The 19,951-nt window shown below is 45.9% G+C and overlaps 1 protein-coding gene across 11 annotated transcripts in view; it reads right to left on the minus strand.

Annotated features, from left to right (window-relative positions):
• The window catches only part of LOC121585869 (cytoplasmic dynein 1 intermediate chain 1), a 131,019-nt gene that overhangs the window by 60,267 nt on the left and 50,801 nt on the right, over nt 1-19,951 (minus strand). For all 11 annotated transcript variants that reach the window (XM_041902164.1, XM_041902162.1, XM_041902163.1 and 8 more), the window contains 4 exons: nt 6,387-6,479; nt 4,222-4,387; nt 3,806-3,905; nt 3,230-3,355 (listed from right to left, as the gene is read on the minus strand). In XM_041902164.1, the coding sequence (XP_041758098.1) occupies nt 3,230-3,355; nt 3,806-3,905; nt 4,222-4,387; nt 6,387-6,479 (485 nt within the window). The remainder of the gene's footprint in view (nt 1-3,229; nt 3,356-3,805; nt 3,906-4,221; nt 4,388-6,386; nt 6,480-19,951) is intronic.

Here is a 19,951-nt window from a genome sequence, read left to right on the forward strand (position 1 = left end):
TGTATGTCTTCCATTTCCTAATAATTGCACCCACAGTTGATTTCTTCAAACCAAGCTGCTTACCTATTGCAGATTCAGTCTTCCCAGCCTGGTGCAGGTCTACAATTTTGTTTCTGGTGTCCTTTGACAGCTCTTTGGTCTTGGCCATAGTGGAGTTTGGAGTGTGACTGTTTGAGGTTGTGGACAGGTGTCTTTTATACTGATAACAAGTTCAAACAGGTGCCATTAATACAGGTAACGAGTGGAGGACAGAGGAGCCTCTTAAAGAAGAAGTTACAGGTCTGTGAGAGCCAGAAATCTTGCTTGTTTGTAGGTAACCAAATACTTATTTTCCACCATAATTAGCAAATACATTCATTAAAAATCCTACAATGTGATTTTCTGGATTTCTTTTTCTCATTTTGTCTGTCATAGTTGACGTGTACCTATGATGAAAATTACAGGCACTAACCCAAATTGACCCCTTTCCTGAGAGAAGCATTTACATTTACATTTAAGTCATTTAGCAGACGCTCTTATCCAGAGCGACTTACAAATTGGTGCATTCAACTTAGAAGCAATGTGTGTATGTGTGTGTGTGTGTGGTGTGTGCGTGTGTCAGAGAACAAGAGGCATGCAGGGTTAGACTTTGCATACTGTATTATCAGTACATATCTATAGGGTGGGTGGTACATTCCTTACCCTGAAAGTAGTCTATCGAACAGGAGAAACAGTAATCCTGAATAACTTGAAATCAACTAAATGATTTGGTTTGACATTTGCCCTTTCATTTTTACATTGCACATTTGCCCCAGGCACTTCCATAGATGTTTAGCTAGCGGTGGCTAAAGTTAGCTGAAGTTTGTAGTGGCTGTTTAAAGAAAACCAAACCATCCAGTTCCCCCTGGCCCAGAAACTACTTTCAGGGTGAGGAACCAACTATTAAGTTGTAAAATGTTGAACTTGTCCTTTAAAGGGGCAATCTGCAGTTGATACATTCATACTCTATCAGAACCCAAAATATGAACTTGTTTAACTCCAATGTTTGTAAACAAAATAAATGTAAACAAAAACGAAATACCCTCAAAACATGTTTAAAACTATAATTTTGCTATCATGGATGGTCAGTCCTTGAATCCATAGCTTTGTCTATGAATTTGAGAGTGGTTAAATTTCTCCAGCCCCATCCCTCAGTTTTTTACCGAAACAGGGGTGTGGAAAATGCTTTGTTATTGTTTCAACTGCTGATTGCCACTTTAACTGTGTGGACTATTTTACTTCATACTGTTAACTTATCTTCAATCATCAGTTTATCACTGCCAAAAACAGAACATACACTTTATGTGGTTGTACATTTTTATCTATGGTTGCTGTCAACTCCTCTCACAGCCTCCGATGCCAAATGTCTCCTGTTTGGTCGCATTGACGATACACACGCACATGTTGACAACAGTCAAGCTTTCAGACTACAATATGGAAGCAAACCCCTTTTAAAGACAAACTGACTCCAGTAATCCTTGTAGCTGTAGTACTGTTATATCTACACCAGACCACTTCAGCAGGAACATACATGAACAATAGTAGTGGAATAAAAGTGTTCTTTAAAATCCATTATCTCACAACTTATATGACCCATTCCTACAGAAATATTAGCACTGTATGTGGTCTGCTAAAACATCTGCTAAATGGCATATATTGGTCTGCAGTATGGGAGTGGGTGGCTGTGAGTGTGTGTGTGTGTGTGTGTGTGTGTGTGTATGTGTGTGTGTGTGTGTGAGTCTGTGACTCAGTGTGTGTGTGCGTGTGTGTGTGTTTGTGTGTATGTGCATGTGAGCCTGTGACTCTGTGTGTGAGTCTATAACTCAGTGTGTGTGTGTGTGTGTGTGTGCGTGTGTGTGTTTGTGTGTGTGTGTGTGTGTGAGCCTGTGACTCTGTGTGTGAGTCTATAACTCAATGTGTGTGTGTGTGTGTGTGTGTGTGTGTGTGTGTGTGTGTGTGTGTGTGTGTGTGTGTGTGTGTGTGTGTGTGAGATAGACTCTGGGCGTAGGAAACAGAGTCAAGCAACACATGCGATTGGAGGATCCTCGTGGGTGGGCGAACACATGTGGCCTGCTGGATTAGGAAGTGGTAAACCACATCTTTTTATTACGGAGACGTCTCTATAATCCCCCTCTGTCTCGTGGGAGTGGGGAGGCCCTCTAACTCTCCTCCCCGGCCCTCAGTCGCCTCCCATGCTCCCCATCACTCCCTCACATACAAATGCATGTGCACACACACACACGCAAACACACACACACACACCTCAAAACACACCCCAGAGTCTATAATAATTAGCGTCAGGACCAACCCGAGGTATTTTCTGCACCAAAACCTCTGAATGTTTTATTCACCAGTGAGCAAGCATGTTCCATTTACATTTACATTTACGTCATTTAGCAGACGCTCTTATCCAGAGCGACTTACAAATGTTCCGTAATATCATGTTCTGCCCAAGTAGGCCAAAGCCCAGGAACCCCTGAAGAACTTCCTGCTTTCATTAAATATAACTTTACTCCTCATTTTTCATCTCTGGTGTCGTCATCGTTGAAGTGGTGGAGGGGTGCGTTCCATGGACATATCCTCCTAGTCTTAGGTTGCGTCCCAAATGGCACCTTATTCCCTTCATAGTGCACTACCTTTGGCCTATTTTTGACCAGAGTCCTATGGGCCCTGGTCAAAAGTAGTACACTATTTAGGGAATAGGGTGCCATTTGGGACACAGAACGCTGTAGCTCTACCCACATCCACTTGTATCAGGCTGCCAATTAAAACATGAATCAACTGTAGGGAAATAGTGTCACTTTTTGTCAGATATTGGCAGAATACGTTAAAAGAAAATATGCTGTGAAAAAGTTTTTATTTTGGCTCTGTTGAGACCCAAAACACAATTCTAAATCAGACTGTTGTTAAATATATAGACATATACATTTACATTTTACATTTTAGTCATTTAGCAGACGCTCTTATCCAGAGCGACTTACAGTATCCAGTATCTGTATCACATGGGGAACAGTTATATATTATAATTTATAAACCTGTGTTCATAAAGTGTCCCGGAGAAGGAGTGCTGATCTACAATCAGGTCCCCCCTCTCCATTTAATTACGATCTAAAAGGCTAAACTGATTCTAGATCAGCACTCTGAGACACTTTGTGAATACAGGCCCTGTACCCAACAGATCTGATAGATGTGTACCTGGGTCTGATTTTACCTGGCAGTGGAAGACATACTCAGGTGTGTTCTTCTTAAACTTCATGTTCCAGACCAGAGCTACACCGTCAGGCTCATGAGGAGCATCCTCATTGTTGTTGTAGGACGCCACCAACAGCTCTGAGTACTGGGGAGGAAGAGGAGGGGGAGGAAGAGGAGGGGGAAGAGAGAGGACAAGATAAAATAAGATGGAGAGAGAGGAGCGGAAGGAAAGAGGAAGGAAAGAGGAAACAGATGAATGAGAGGGAAAATTTAAGCAGGATCAGGGGAGGAGGAAGAGGATGGAGAGGAGGAAGAGCATGGAGAGGAGGAAGAGGAGGAAGAGGAGGAAGAGGATGGAGAGGAGGAAGAGGATGGAGAGGAGGAAGAGGATGGAGAGGAGGAAGTAAATACAACGATTGTCCAGTCAGTGATTACACACATACGGGTCCTTGTGGTGTAGGGTGAAGTTACACCTAAATGCTGATCTTGGGTCAATTTAGCATTTTCCCCACTATTGGTAAGGTTAGGATTGGGGGAGGGGAAGCTGATCCTAGGTCTGTACATAGGGGAAACTTCACCCAAAAGCAGTCCTTACCTGAGGGGACCAGTCCAGACAGGTGATGACTCGATGTTTGGACCAGTGATCGTCATAGAACAGCCTACTGAGGCACAGACTGGACCCGCCTTGTAAGTCCCTGTGGCCAATAGAAACAGGGGTCAGAGGTCACTGGGTGATGTCATTGTATGTGAGGTCAAATGGGGTTCTGAGAGGATGATGACATCATGAGGAGAGCATGTGTTTGAAAAAGTCATGTCCTGATTGACACCAAAGGCATTACTCCATGAGGCCATTAGCAGCTCCATAGACATGCATACGCATACCATGTTCCTTCTACAGACATCACAACAGATAGACACACATATGCACGCACGCAAGCACACACACTCACCAAATACCCTTCGCCTGAAACACACACACACACACACACACACGCACACACACATTCTTACCCCTCCTTGTCATCCAGGTCTCGTCCGCTGTAGTCGAAGAAGATGTCTGATTCCTGGGCCAGGGCTCTCTCCATCACTCTGATGCTGCAGTCAAAGAAACTGAGAAACTCCTCCGATTTGAGGATCTTCTGCTTCTCTTCCTCTGTCAGCTCCCTGCAGGGGTAGCCTGACACACACGCAGACATGAATACACATGCACGCAGGCCCACAGACATACAAGTATGCACAAGTACGCACGAGTACACACACAGGAATAGGTCAAATTAGGAAAACAACAATTTTCAGAGACACACACCACCCAGACACACACCACCCAGACACAGGTCTCTGTGGTAGCCTGATTCACAAACAAATAAACACACTCACATTCACACTTGGAAATAAATATCCACTTGTCATCTCAAACACCCACCCATTCCCAAACTACTACCCTGAACTTGCACTAAATACAGTACAGTGAGTGTATACCCAAATAAACATGATTCAAACTCCACAAACACAAAGACAACAGTCTGGTTGCACATATATTCTGTCGATACACTACATCATTTACAATTACAATAGTTCTAGATCATAACACCAAATCACTGAAGTCACTTCCATCAAGTAGAGAGTAATGTCCGATACAATACACCACCAGCTGCAAAATAATTCACTTGGTAAATAAGAATAAACAAAGTCCTCTGAGGTCCTCCCCCTCTCCCCCTTTCCCCCTCCCCCTCTCCCCCTCTCCCCCTTTCCCCCTCTCCCCCTTTACCCCTCCTCCCTTCCTCCCCTCCTCTCCTCCGTCCCCTCCTCCCCTCCTCTCCTCCTCCATTCCTCTGCTCCTCCTCCCCTCCTCTCCTCCTCTCCTCCTCCCTTCCTCCTCTCCTCCTCCCCTCCTCCCTTCCTCTCCTCCTCTCCTCCTCCCTTCCTCTGCTCCTCTCCTCCTCTCCTCCTCCCCTCCTCCTCCTCTCCTCCTCCTCCCCTCTCTCCTCCTCCCCTCTCCTCCTCCCTCTCCCCCCTCCCTCCCCCCTCCCCCCTCCCAACCTCTCCTCCTCCCCCTCTCCTCCCTCCTCCCCTCCTCTCCTCCTCCCCCCTCCTCCTCCTCCTCCTCCTCCTCCTCCCCCTCCCCCTCCTCCTCCCTCTCCTCCTCCTCCTCTCCTCCTCCCCTCCCCCTCCTCTCCTCCTCTCCTCCTCTCCTCCTCTCCTCCTCCCTTCCCTCCTCCTCTCCTCCTCTCCTCCTCTCCTCCTCCCTCCTCTCCTCCCCTCCTCCCCTCCTCCCCTCTCCTCCTCCTCCTCCTCCTCCCCCCTCCTCTCCTCCTCCCCTGTAATAACAGTGGGTCCAGTGAGACGCTGGTTGTGATGTCCCTCTGCATGATGTCATTCTGTCCCATTATAGGGCTGACTCTTTGATCTCTGCCCACTTGATTCTCTGCGTCCTGTTTCTAAGGACGACAAAGGGGTGATCAAAGTCAGGGTACACTGGAACCCTGTGTGTGAGTAAGGTTGTGTGTGTGCCTATATCTCTGTGTGTTTTAAAAGCCCCAGGCCTCAACAAGGACGCATTCTACCCTCCTTTAGTGAAGTTATTTACTCCTTGCACCAGCCTCACAAAGAATGCCCTCTCCACACCCCTCTCTGTCCCCCTCTCCGACCCCCTCTTAGTTCCCCACTCAGTCCCCCTCTCCACCCCTCTCTTGTCCCCCTCTCCGTCCCCCTCTCTGAGTCTCCTCCGTTGTCTTTGAAGTCCTCCAGAAGGGTCAAGTGACACGTTTTTAATAAGGTCTAACCCGCAGTGCCACGGGCCGATAAGCTGGACCTCGGCCACAGAGATTGGCATCCGATACGCTAGCGGGTGTCACACGCGAGTGACCACTCACTCCCGCTCCAACGGCTTTGTTTAGTGACAGTTTGACTGGAGATGTGGGAGATGAAAAGGCTGAGGCTGTCTCCCAAATTACACCCTATTCCCTTTACTGTGCACTATTTTTGACCAGGGCCCATAGGGCTCTGGTCAAAAGTCGTGCACTACGTAGGGAATAAGGTGCCATTTGGGATGCAGACATTCCCTTCAGCTAAAGCTACTGTTGCCTTCACCATTCCTTCACCTTTCATCTTTCCCCTTCTTCACTGTAAATTATTTAATTCCACCCCATCCCCGCTTCTCAACCCCCTCTTCTTACCCTCTTTCGTCTCCTTGCTGTCCTCCTCCTCCTGCTGGTCAGATTCTGGACCAGGCTTCAGCTCTGTGATCTCTTCATCCTCCTCTTCCTCCTCTGCAAAGAGAGCGAGAGAGAGACAGAGACAGAAAGAGAGAGGGTGTGGTAGGGGGGAAAGAGAGAGAGAGAGAGAGAGAGAGAGAGAGAGAGAGAGAGAGAGAGAGAGAGAGAGAGGTGGGAGAGAGAGAGAGTGGTGGGAGATAGAGAGCGAGAAGGAGAGAGCGATGGGAGATAGAAAGGGACAGAGAGAGAGAGAGGGAGAGAGAGAGAGAGAGAGAGAGAGAGCGGTGGGAGATAGAGAGCGAGAAGGAGAGAGTGATGGAAGATAGAGAGGGAGAAGGAGAGAGTGATGGGAGATAGAGAGGGAGAGAGTGCAAGCAGTCATGTTAATCAGCAGCTGTCCCAAGCATCCCAAACTACAACCCCCCTCTCTACATCTCCATCCCTCCACCCCCATCCTTCCATCCCATCTAATCATTCACAGGACTGGCTCACCTGATTAACTGACATTCAGGGCCGGATGGGCCTCCTATGCACACACACACACACACACACACACACACACACACACACACACACACACACACACACACACACACACAGTAGATAAGCATTTGATGGTTGCAGTATTTGTATACTACTACAGTATAGGTCAATTGCGTTGTGGTTGGATATTCTTTTTAAATAACTTTGTATTACCGGGTGAGATAACACATAGAGCTTAGAGAAAACACCTGACCAACCCCACTCCCCTCCCAACATGATGACTAGTGTCACGCCCTGGCTCGGGGGACTCTCATATGTTGAGCCAGGGTGTTAGCTTCTATGTTTTGTGTTGTAGGGTGTGGGTCTATGTTTATATTTCTATGTTGGCCTGAGTGACTCCCAATCAGAGGCAACGAGTGTCAGCTGGTTGTCTCTGATTGGGAGCCATATTTAACTGTCTGTCTTTCACTTTGTGTTTGTGGTTTCTTGTTCCGTGTTGGTTTGTTTATGTAACCAGGGACGTCACGTTTCGTTTTGTTGTTTTGATCGTGTGATCATCCTATAAAGAATAAAATGTTCGCATTCAACGCTGCGCCTTGGTCCTCCTCTCTGGTAGACGAACGTGACAGAAGAAACCACCATAACAGGACCAAGCAGCAAGAAGAGAGAGGATGGACTTGGGAGCAGTGGAGTAGGAGTCTCGACTGGGCCAAGCCAAGCGAAGAGGAGAGAGGTTGGACTTTGGAGCAGTGGGGTGAGAGTCTGGCGAGAGACATGGAGGCCTGGTCCACAGGGAGAGACGCCCAGAAAATTTTTAGGGGGGGGCTAACGCCGTGGACGACTGGCCAGCAGGAGACCGCAGAGGAGGCCGCCAGGTTACGGGGGCCACTGGTCGAAGAGGGGGTGGAAGATGTAGAGGCACGGCGAGAGGTACTGGCGTGTGTTGCCAGTCCGGTCCGGCCTGTTCCTGATCCCCATGTAGGGCCAGTGGTGTGTGTTCCCAGTACGGTCCGGCCCGTTCCTGCTCTCCGCACCAAGTCTGTGGTGCGCGTCGCCAGCCCAGTCCGGCCCATTCCTGCTCCCCGCACCAAGTCTGTGGTGCGCGTTGCCAGCCCGGTCCGGCCCGTTCCTGCTCTCCGCACCAAGTCTGTGGTGCGTTTCGTCAGCCCTGTCCGGCCCGTTCCTGCTCTCCGCACCAAGTCTGTGGTGCGCGTCGCCAGCCCAGTCCGGCCCATTCCTGCTCCCCGCACCAAGTCTGTGGTGCGCGTCGCCAGCCCAGTCCGGCCCATTCCTGCTCCCCGCACCAAGTCTGTGGTGCGCGTCGCCAGCCCGGTCCGGCCCGTTCCTGCTCTCCGCACCAAGTCTGTGGTGCGTTTCGTCAGCCCTGTCCGGCCCGTTCCTGCTCTCCGCACCAAGTCTGTGGTGCGCGTCGCCAGCCCAGTCCGGCCCATTCCTGCTCCCCGCACCAAGTCTGTGGTGCGCGTCGCCAGCCCAGTCCGGCCCGTTCCTGCTCTCCGCACCAAGTCTGTGGTGCGTTTCGTCAGCCCTGTCCGGCCCGTTCCTGCTCTCCGCACCAAGTCTGTGGTGCGCGTCGCCAGCCCAGTCCGGCACGTCCCTGCTCCCCACACCAAGCCAGTGGTGTGCGGCGTCAGTCCGGCACAGCCCGTGCCTGTTCCACTGGTGCCTGGTTCGGCACGGGTCAGCTGCTTCACGCCGGAGCTAGAGCAATCCGCTCCACCAGTGTGCAGTCCAGCTCCGGTCAGCAGGGCCAGACCGGACCAGGGGTACTTTGGGGGGTTAGAGAGCGAGTGGGGATCATGCCCGGAGCCGGATCCGCCGCCTAGGCGGAGTGCCCACCCGGTCCCTCCCCTGTTGTGTTTGGCTGGCGCGGTCGGAGTCCGCGCCTTTAGGGGGGGGTACTGTCACGCCCTGGCTCGGGGGACTGTCGTATGTTGAGCCAGGGTGTTAGTTTCTATGTTTTGTGTTGTAGGGTGTGGGTCTATGTTTATATTTCTATGTTGGCCTGAGTGACTCCCAATCAGAGGCAACGAGTGTCAGCTGGTTGTCTCTGATTGGGAGCCATATTTAACTGTCTGTCTTTCACTTTGTGTTTGTGGTTTCTTGTTCCGTGTTGGTTTGTTTATGTAACCAGGGACGTCACGTTTCGTTTTGTTGTTTTGATCGTGTGATCATCCTATAAAGAATAAAATGTTTGCATTCAACGCTGCGCCTTGTTCCTCCTCTCTGGTAGACGAACGTGACAACTAGTAACATGACCAACCCCACTCCCCTCCCAACATGATGACTAGTAACATGACCAACCCCACTCCCCTCCCAACATGATGACTAGTAACATGACCAACCCCACTCCCCTCCCAACATGATGACTAGTAACATGACCAACCCTACTCCCCTCCCAACATGATGACTAGTAACATGACCAACCCCACTCCCCTCCCAACATGATGACTAGTAACATGACCAACCCCAATCCCCTCCCAACATGATGACTAGTAACATGACCAACCCCACTCCCCTCCCAACATGATGACTAGTAACATGACCAACCCCACTCCCCTCCCAACATGATGACTAGTAACATGACCAACCCCAATCCTCTCCCAACATGATGACTAGTAACATGACCAACCCCAATCCCCTCCCAACATGATGACTAGTAACATGACCAACCCCACTCCCCTCCCAACATGATGACTAGTAACATGACCAACCCCACTCCCCTCCCAACATGATGACTAGTAACATGACCAACCCCAATCCCCTCCCAACATGATGACTAGTAACATGACCAACCCCACTCCCTTCCCAACATGATGACTAGTAACATGACCAACCCCACTCCCCTCCCAACACACAGGCCTTGAACCACATGGCCTGCACGTGTGACTCCCCGTTCCTCATCAGAGATGAAGTTAACACACACAGCAGGAAGTGCCTCTCTGAGTGGTGTGCATGCTCTTGACTCTGTTCTGACCTCTGACCTTGAGATCCTACGATCCCCTCTCACACCCCAACCTAACCTCGACCCCGTAATTATCCCTGACTCCCCCCCATTGAAGGGGGCAACAGAGGGGGTAACATCCACAGGCACCTGCCAGTCTCCCCATTCGCCCCCTCTAGCCGCCCACTTCGCCTCTCTCCCTCCCTCCCTCCCTCCCTCCTCCAGGCATGTGTTGGTAACCCCCTCCGCCCTCGCTCATCACCCTGGAAACAGATGGTGAGAAGGAGGCCTCAAAAGACCCCTTAACACCCCACCAGACACCTGTGGCTGCAAACGCGCAAACACACACTCTCTGCACGCTCAAACACACCCGAATCCTCAGTGGGCTCGTTGTCACGTTGACCCCTGGGTCAGAGGTTAACTGGGTAGGGGTCGCGATGACAGTGGGCGCCCAGTTCACAGGAGGAAGTGTTTCCATCTTGCCAGACGTGTCACATCTCACACGCTCAACTCAACACCAGTGTCGTTTGTTTTCAGGGATGAGTGAGTGATTGAGTGAGTGTGAGTGTGTGTATGACACAGTTTGAGTATGCCCTAAGGCCTATTAAAATCACTGGCTCAAGAGTATTATCACTGCTGCTCTGAACCTTCTAAATGTCTATACTTTTTTTGTAAATAAATAAATATATGATAACTCTGATTCCAGACACCAAAGAAATATGAAAAATTTGATTCCAAACACCAAAGATTACATATGATATCTGTGATTCCAAACACCAAAGATTACATTTGATGAATGTGATTCCAAACACCAAAGATTAGATATGATAACTGTGATTCCAAACACCAAAGGCTAGATATGATAACTGTGATTCCAAACACCAAAGATTAGATACGATAACTGTGATTCCAAACACCAAAGATTACATATGATAACTGTGATTCCAAACACCAAAGATTAGATATGATAACTGTGATTCCAAACACCAAAGATCACATACGATAACTGTGATTCCAAACACCAAAGATTACATATGATAACTGCGATTCCAAACACCAAAGATTATATATGATAACTGTGATTCCAAACACCAAAGATTAGATATGATAACTGTGATTCCAAACACCAAATATTAGATATGATAACTGTGATTCCAAACACCAAAGATTAGATATGATAATTGTGATTCCAAACACCAAAGATTAGATATGATAACTGTGATTCCAAACTCCAAAGATTAGATATGATCACTGTGATTCCAAACACCAAATATTAAATATGATAACTGTGATTCCAAACTAGATATGATAACTGTGATGTGGTCCTCTGTAGCTCAACTGGTAGAGCACGGCGCTTGTAACGCCAAGGTAGTGGGTTCGATCCCCGGGACCACCCATACACAAAAATGTATGCACACATGACTGTAAGTCGCTTTGGATAAAAGCGTCTGCTAAATGGCATATTATTATTATATTATTATTCCAAACACCAAAGATCACATATGATAAATGTGATTCCAAACAGCAAAGATTACATATGATAACTGCGATTCCAAACACCAAAGATTACATATTATAACTGCGATTCCAAACACCAAAGATTACATTTGATGAATGTGATTCCAAACACCAAAGATTAGATATGATAACTGTGATTCCAAACACCAAAGGCTAGATATGATAACTGTGATTCCAAACACCAAATATTAGATATGATAACTGTGATTCCAAACACCAAAGATTACATATGATAACTGTGATTCCAAACACCAAAGATTAGATATGATAACTGTGATTCCAAACGCCAAAGGTTACATATGATAACTGTGATTCCAAACACCAAAGATCACATACGATAACTGTGATTCCAAACACCAAAGATGACATATGATAACTGCAATTCCAAACACCAAAGATTATATATGATAACTGTGATTCCAAACACCAAAGATTAGATATGATGAACTGTGATTCCAAACACCAAATATTAGATATGATAACTGTGATTCCAAACACCAAAGATGAGATATGATAACTGTGATTCCAAACACCAAAGATTAGATATGATAACTGTGATTCCAAACTCCAAAGATTAGATATGATCACTGTGATTCCAAACACCAAATATTAAATATGATAACTGTGATTCCAAACTAGATATGATAACTGTGATTCCAAACACCAAAGATTACATATGATAACTGCGATTCCAAACACCAAAGACTAGATATGATAACTGTGATTCCAAACATCAAATATTAGATATGATAACTGTGATTCCAAACACCAAAGAGTAGATATGATAACTGTGATTCCAAACACCAAAGAGTAGATATGATAACTGTGATTCCAAACACCAAAGATGACATATGATAACTGTGATTCCAAACACCAAAGATTAGATATGATAACTGTGATTCCAAACACCAAAGGCTAGATATGATAACTGTAATTTCAAACACCAAAGATGAGATATGATAACTGTGATTCCAAACACCAAAGATTAGATGTGATAACTGTGATTCCAAACACCAAAGATTACATATGATAACTGTGATTCCAAACACCAAATATGAGATATGATAACTGTGATTCCAAACACCAAAGATTAGATATGATAACTGTGATTCCAAACACCAAAGATTACATATGATAACTGCGATTCCAAACACCAAATATTACATATGATAACTGTGATTCCAAACACCAAAGATTACATATGATAACTGTGATTCCAAAGACCAAAGATTAGATATGATGAACGTGATTCCAAAGACTAAAGATTAGATATGATAACTGTGATTCCAAACACCAAATATTAGATATGATAACTGTGATTCCAAACACCAAAGATTAGATATGATAACTGTTATTCCAAACACCAAAGATTAGATATGATAACTGTGATTCCAAACACCAAAGATTACATATGATAACTGCGATTCCAAACACCAAATATTACATATGATAACTGTGATTCCAAACACCAAAGATTACATATGATAACTGTGATTCCAAAGACCAAAGATTAGATATGATGAACGTGATTCCAAAGACTAAAGATTAGATATGATAACTGTGATTCCAAACACCAAATATTAGATATGATAACTGTGATTCCAAACACCAAAGATTAGATATGATAACTGTTATTCCAAACTCCAAAGATTAAATATGATAACTGTGATTCCAAACTAGATATGATAACTGTGATTCCAAACACCAAAGATTACATATGATACAGTGAGGGAAAAAAGTATTTGATCCCCTGCTGATTTTGTACGTTTGCCCACTGACAAAGAAATGATCAGTCTATAATTTTAATGGTAGGTTTATTTGAACAGTGAGAGACAGAATAACAACAAAAAAATCCAGAAAAACACATGTCAAAAATGTTATAAATTCATTTGCATTTATTGAGGGAAATACGTATTTGACCCCCTCTCAATCAGAAAGATTTCTGGCTCCCAGGTGTCTTTTATACAGGTAACGAGCTGAGATTAGGAGCACACTCTTAACGGGAGTGCTCCTAATCTCAGCTTGTTACCTGTATAAAAGACACCTGTCCACAGAAGCGATCAATCAGATTCCAAACTCTCCACCATGGCCAAGACCAAAGAGCTCTCCAAGGATGTCAGGGACAAGATTGTAGACCTACACAAGGCTGGAATGGGCTACAAGACCATCGCCAAGCAGCTTGGTGAGAAGGTGACAACAGTTGGTGCGATTATTCGTAAATGGAAGAAACACAAAATAACTGTAAATCTCCCTCGGCCTGGGGCTCAGGGGCGGTGTGTTCATTAGGGCGATATGGGCGACGCACTGCCAAACGGGAAAAGGAAGGGATTTTTTTTCTAATCAATTATATCACGGCAACAGTAGTTATCAGTGTTCTAATCTAGACGTCTGATCTGCCACTAAATGTCCAATCAGGCTAAAGTCGTGCTTCAAATGGCCCCGCCCGTTTTGGGGCGATTTCAGTCAGGTTGAAAATCGCCCCAGAAGTCTCTCATAGACTCTCATGTAAAATCTTTTTTTTTTTCAAATATCAGAGCTTTCAATACAATCTCTATGGGTTCCGGGAGGGCTTGCACTTACGCGCTTTCGTCATACGTAACATAACCATGAACATAACTAAGAAAAGAGCGGGTAGCAGCGTCAATCAATTCACGTACTACTGTCAAGATGGCTAGCGTTCAGTGCAACTCGATTGTCTCTTTGAAAGAAGTTCCTTTTTGTCGGCGAACAAATCAAGATAAATTGGCAACGAAACAATTAGGACCTCCCAGACCAAATTTAATAATTCAACAGGTTTCTACTAAAGGGGGAAAGTCCTACACCCGAGGATTTTCCAAAAATTGGTACGAACGAAAAACCTGGCTAGCAGGCTGCGATGTAGCTAATGCAGTCTTCTGCTACCCCTGCTTACTCTTTTCACCCTGAAGGCGGCACGGCAGACAGCACCGCTTGGACAGCGACTGGTGTAACGGACATGCACCATCTTTCAGAAAAGATTAAGAAACATGAGCTGTCAAAGACCCACATGGATAGCTGTTTGAGATTGTCTGCTTTGGGGAGAGTGAACATTGCCACTCAACTGGATGAGGGATACAGGCTAGCTGTCCGCCGCCACAACGATGAGGTTAGCAAGAACCGCCACATCCTCAGCCGGCTAATCCAGTGTGTGAAGTTTTGCGGAGTGTTTGAGTTAGCTTTGCGAGGCAAAGATGAAACTGAGGGCTCCACCAACCCTGGTATTTTTCTTGGACTTGTCAACTTTGTGGCACAATTAGATGAGGTGTTTGATGACCATCTTAAAAATGCTAAAGTTTTCAAGGGCACATCAAAGACCATTCAAAACGAGCTACTGGAGTGTATGCTAGCGGTCATGAGGGAACATATTGTGGAGGAGGTGAAGTCGGCGAACTTCGTAGCTATCCAAGCTGACAAGACCACGGACGTTTCTACACAGACACAGCTGGTGCTTGTGCTGAGGTACATAGATAGCAACCACAAAGTGCAGGAGCGCTTTTTTGAGTTCCTTCCCATCTCGGAATCAACCTCAGTCTCAATCGCCAGTGTGCTTTTGGAGAGACTGAACGGTCTTTTTGCCGACGACGAGAAAGTCAAACTCAAAATCATGCCCCACGTCGACATTCTGTACCAGAAGCTACAGAAGAAGGACATCGATGCTGTCTTCATCAAACGTGCCCTCGACAGCTTCACAAGCAGTGTGCAGGCCATAAGGTAAGATTAAACAATATCATTCGATCTTTCTCAAAGCAGAGCTTTATTTGAAAATGTATGCATGAAAGGAGACTGCATTTGTGTTTGAAATTACATTATTCTCATTATATATGGCCAGTGGTGTAATCTAGCTTATTTTATATACTATGTGTACTGTACAGTGGTGCTCATAAGTGTATGAACACATTCTAAAGTTGACTAAAAAGAGGAATAAAAAAATAAAAAATCATCTTTTGGAAATTGATCTTAATGACTTAATTAAAAAAGTTGGAAAATCCAACCTTTAAGGACACCAATTTTCTTTTCTTTTTTATTCCTCTTTTTAGTCAACTTTAGCATGGGCTCATAAGCTTAGGAGCACCACTGTATACTGTGCTGAACATCCAGGCTATGTGAGACACAAAGGCTAACTTAAACACTAAAGACTTTATGCATCCCTGCCCATTTTAAGTGGAACTGAAGTATTTGTACTATACATGGATACATTGCATATACCTGTGCATCACATAGACAACAATACTGTACAAAGCCAACAAACACATTGGTCTGTTTGCCTTCAGGGACTCCTCTCAACAGCAGCTGCAAGAAGCAACAGGAGCCAAAAGACCCAGAACAGCTTTGAGAGAAGAGGAGAAGCAGAGGCTGTCTGAAGAGGTCTGCAACACCATCCTGGATCACACCAAAGAAAGCTTCTCTTTCTCTGGCCACCTTGTGAGTGCTACCTTACTGCAAGCAGACATGTTTGAAAGGTACTGCCATTCATTTCCTGATGAGGCTCTGAATGCCACTGTGAATGCATACCCCATGCTGAGCAAGGCAAAGCTCAAGACAGAACTATCTCTGATCTATGAGAATCCTGAATTCAAGGGGGGCTGTGGTGCACTGGCACTGTACCAGGTTCTCATGAGCTACAACCTCCAGGAGACGTTCTCTGAGACTGTGACTCTGTTGAACATCCTCATAACTACTCCCATGACAACAGCTGAAGCTGAGAGATGTTTCTCAACTTTGACACGAGTTAAGACATTCCTGCGAAATTCAATGGGCCAGGAACGTCTGAATGCACTGGCCATGCTTTCCATGGAGAGGGAACTAGTCCTCAGCATGCCTGATTTCAATGAGAAAGTCATTGACCGCTTTGCTTTATTGAAAGAGAGAAGAGAACAGTTTCAGTACAAGTAATGTAGCCTCTCTCTCTCTTTGTCCCTCCCTGTCTGTCTCTTTAACACACACACGCCCAAATCAGTTCACAGTTGATGTTGTTTAAAATAGTTATTTTTCATTTAAAAAAAAAAAAGAAAAAAAAAAATCTGTTCATGTTCATTTTTACAAATCTATACAATTGGCCAGAATATGGTTGTTCATATTTACAAATCTATACAATTGGCCAGAATATGGTTGTTCATTTTTACAAAGCCATACAGATAGCTGTGTTTACCTTTTCTAGAAATTATTTTCAAATTCTGTTTTCAGGCAAAATGTCTATCACTGTTCATTTTCACAAATCTATACAAGAGGGCAGAATATGGAAGTCTATAAAAATTTCTTATTACCAATAACTTGCATCAATGTTTTCAGTAGCCTCTATCAAAAGCTCCTGCTTGCTTGTTGTGAATTATGCTCAGGTGCACATATTTCCAATTCAACCATGAGGCCTTTTTGAAGCAAGTAATGTGTATATCAGTATTGACTTATATGCTGCCCCTGTCTTCATGTTGTTGCTGGACATATCTTTTTTAAAATGTGTGTAGGTCACCTAAATCATCAGAAAAATTGCCCCCCCTGAGAATTTTTTCAGGAGCTGCCACTGCTGGGGCTCCATGCAATATCTCACCTCGTGGAGTTGCAATGATCATGAGAACGGTGAGGAATCAGCCCAGAACTACACGGGAGGATCATGTCAATGATCTCAAGGCAGCTGGGACCATAGTCACCAAGAAAACAATTGGTAACACACTACGCCGTGAAGGACTGAAATCCTGCAGCGCCCGCAAGGTCCCCCTGCTCAAGAAAGCACATATACATGCCCGTCTGAAGTTTGCCAATGAACATCTGAATGATTCAGAGGAGAACTGGGTGAAAGTGTTGTGGTCAGATGAGACCAAAATCGAGCTCTTTGGTATCAACTCAACTCGCCGTGTTTGGAGGAGGAGGAATGCTGCCTATGACCCCAAGAACACCATCCCCACCGTCAAACATGGAGGTGGACACATTATGCTTTGGGGGTGTTTTTCTGCTAAGGGGACAGGACAACTTCACCGCATCAAAGGGACAATGGACGGGGCCATGTACAGTCAAATCTTGGATGAGAACCTCCTTCCCTCAGCCAGGGCATTGAAAATGGGTTGTGGATGGGTATTCCAGCATGGCAATGACCCAAAACACACGGCCAAGTCAACAAAGGAGTGGCTCAAGAAGAAGCACATTAAGGTCCTGGAATGGCCTAGCCAGTCTCCAGACCTTAATCCCATAGAAAATCTGTGGAGGGAGCTGAAGGTTTGAGTTTCCAAACGTCAGCCTCGAAACCTTATTGACTTGGATAAGATCTGCAAAGAGGAGTGGGACAAAATCCCTCCTGAGATGTGTGCAAACCTGGTGGCCAACTACAAGAAACGTCTGACCTCTGTGATTGCCAACAAGGCTTTTGCCACCAAGTACTAAATCATGTTTTGCAGAGGGGTCAAATACTTATTTCCCTCATTAAAATGCAAATCAATTTATTACATTTTTGACATGCGTTTTTCTGGATTTTGTTGTTGTTATTCTGTCTCTCACTGTTCAAATAAACCTACCATTAAAATTATAGACTGATCATTTCTTTGTCAGTGGGCAAACGTACAAAATCAGCAGGGGATCAAATACTTTTTTCCCTCAATGTAACTGTGATTCCAAAGACCAAAGATTAGATATGATGAACGTGATTCCAAAGACCAAAGATTAGATATGATAACTATGATTCCAAACACCAAATATTAGATATGATAACTGTGATTCCAAACACCAAAGATTAGATATGATAACTGTGATTCCAAACACCAAAGATTAGATATGATCACTGTGATTCCAAACACCAAAGATTAAATATCATTAACTGTGATTCCAAACTAGATATGATAACTGTGATTCCAAACACCAAAGATAAGATATGATAACTGTGATGAATACTTACTCATCAACCTGAAGTGTCCCAAATAGCTAACCTTTTGCAAGGCGCCGACTGGTAAGATGCTTCGGGAGGGCGGTCACGTGTGCTAGCAAGGCAGTTTGAGCCAAGTATGGGCTGAATTGGGAGGAAGTGGTACTCGCTAAGCAAGCAGCGTGATGTCCTTTACAATGGTGCCGTGACCCGGATCTACAGTTGTGCTCAGCTCAACGCTGGGGTCGATGTTGAGTAAGTTTGAGGGGTGAGTGTAGCACATGGGGATGTGTGAAACTTACTTCTCAGCCTGAAGTGTCCCTACTTGCGCCAGCGAATAGCTAGCTTTTCGTGTGGCGCCTACTGGTAAGACACTTCAGGAGGGCGGTCACGTGTGCCAGCAAGGCAGAGGTCCTGAGTTTGTGCCAGGTATGAACGAAATTGGGAGGAAGTAGAACTCGCTAAGCAAGCAGTGTGATGTCCTTTACATTAGCACGTACTAGATGTACGGACTGGACTGATAGTTCAACTCTCTAACCTGTGAAGAGACCATGCAGTCGCCATGACAACAACATCCAGGACTTCCCTCTACCTTCTTCTTTCCATAAGCCCAATAGTCCATCCTCCACCATATCCTCTCTACAGGGTGCATCTCAAATGGCACTCTATTCCCCATAGGGCTCTGGTCAAAAGTAGTGCACTATAGGGAATAGGATGCTATTTGATACGCAGCCACAGTGATTCGCTCCCAAGAAAAAAACACTTCAGAGTGAGGATGAAGGATGAGGATGGACCTCTGATGCAATGGGGTCGTGTCCAACGGTGTGGTTTCCTGCTGAATGTGAGTTTTGCTCTGAGCCAAACAGCATCAACCCAACAGGGACCAGAGAGGGGAGGCAAGGGAGACAGGCCTAGACAGGCAGCCAGCCAAGCAGTCAGTCAGCCACTCTGTCACATAGGACAGCCAGGACAGACCGCCACCAACTGACCGACTCACAGGCGGCTCCTCTCTCTCTCTCTCTCTCTCTCTCTCTCTCTCTCTCTCTCTCTCTCTCTCTCTCTCTCTCTCTCTCTTCTCTCTCTCTCTCTCTCTCTCTCTCTCTCTCTCCCTCTCTCCCTCTCTCTCTCTCTCTCTCTCTCTCTCTCTCTCTCTCTCTCTCTCTCTCTCTCTCTCTCTCTCTCTCTCTCTCTCTCTCTCTCTCTCTCTCTCATCTGCTTTCCCCTTGGTGGAGAGGTGTCCCACCACCACAGCCCCCTTAGTGGGAGGGAGGGAGACTGGACTGGGTGTCGTCCCTTTGGGGTTATGATGGAGATTGGAGGGTAACAGAGAGCAAGAGAGAGAGAGAGAGAGAGAGAAGAGAGAGAGAGAGAGAGAGAGAGAGAGAGAGAGAGAGACTGCATGGCCAACATCCCTGGGGTCTGTTGTGGGGAGAGGAGAGGGGAGGGAGCCGCTCCCAACCCAAACCCACTTTTGTGCTCAGGCACAAACCTGACCTTACATGACCAGGACCGTGGTTGGAATGTGTGGTCATGTGAGGACCGTGCAGAGCTGTGCGACCGTACTGCAGAGCGGTTCGACTGACAACAGCTGACCACAGAGACTGGAGCGAGGCTTCAGTGATTCATAGCCATGTGACATGAGGCTTTGGGTTGGTTACTTAACGACTGAAAACATCTTCTCATATGAAGGTACGGTAC

This window comes from Coregonus clupeaformis, chromosome 17 (assembly GCF_020615455.1).
Source record: "Coregonus clupeaformis isolate EN_2021a chromosome 17, ASM2061545v1, whole genome shotgun sequence".
NCBI classification, from domain to species: domain Eukaryota; kingdom Metazoa; phylum Chordata; class Actinopteri; order Salmoniformes; family Salmonidae; genus Coregonus; species Coregonus clupeaformis.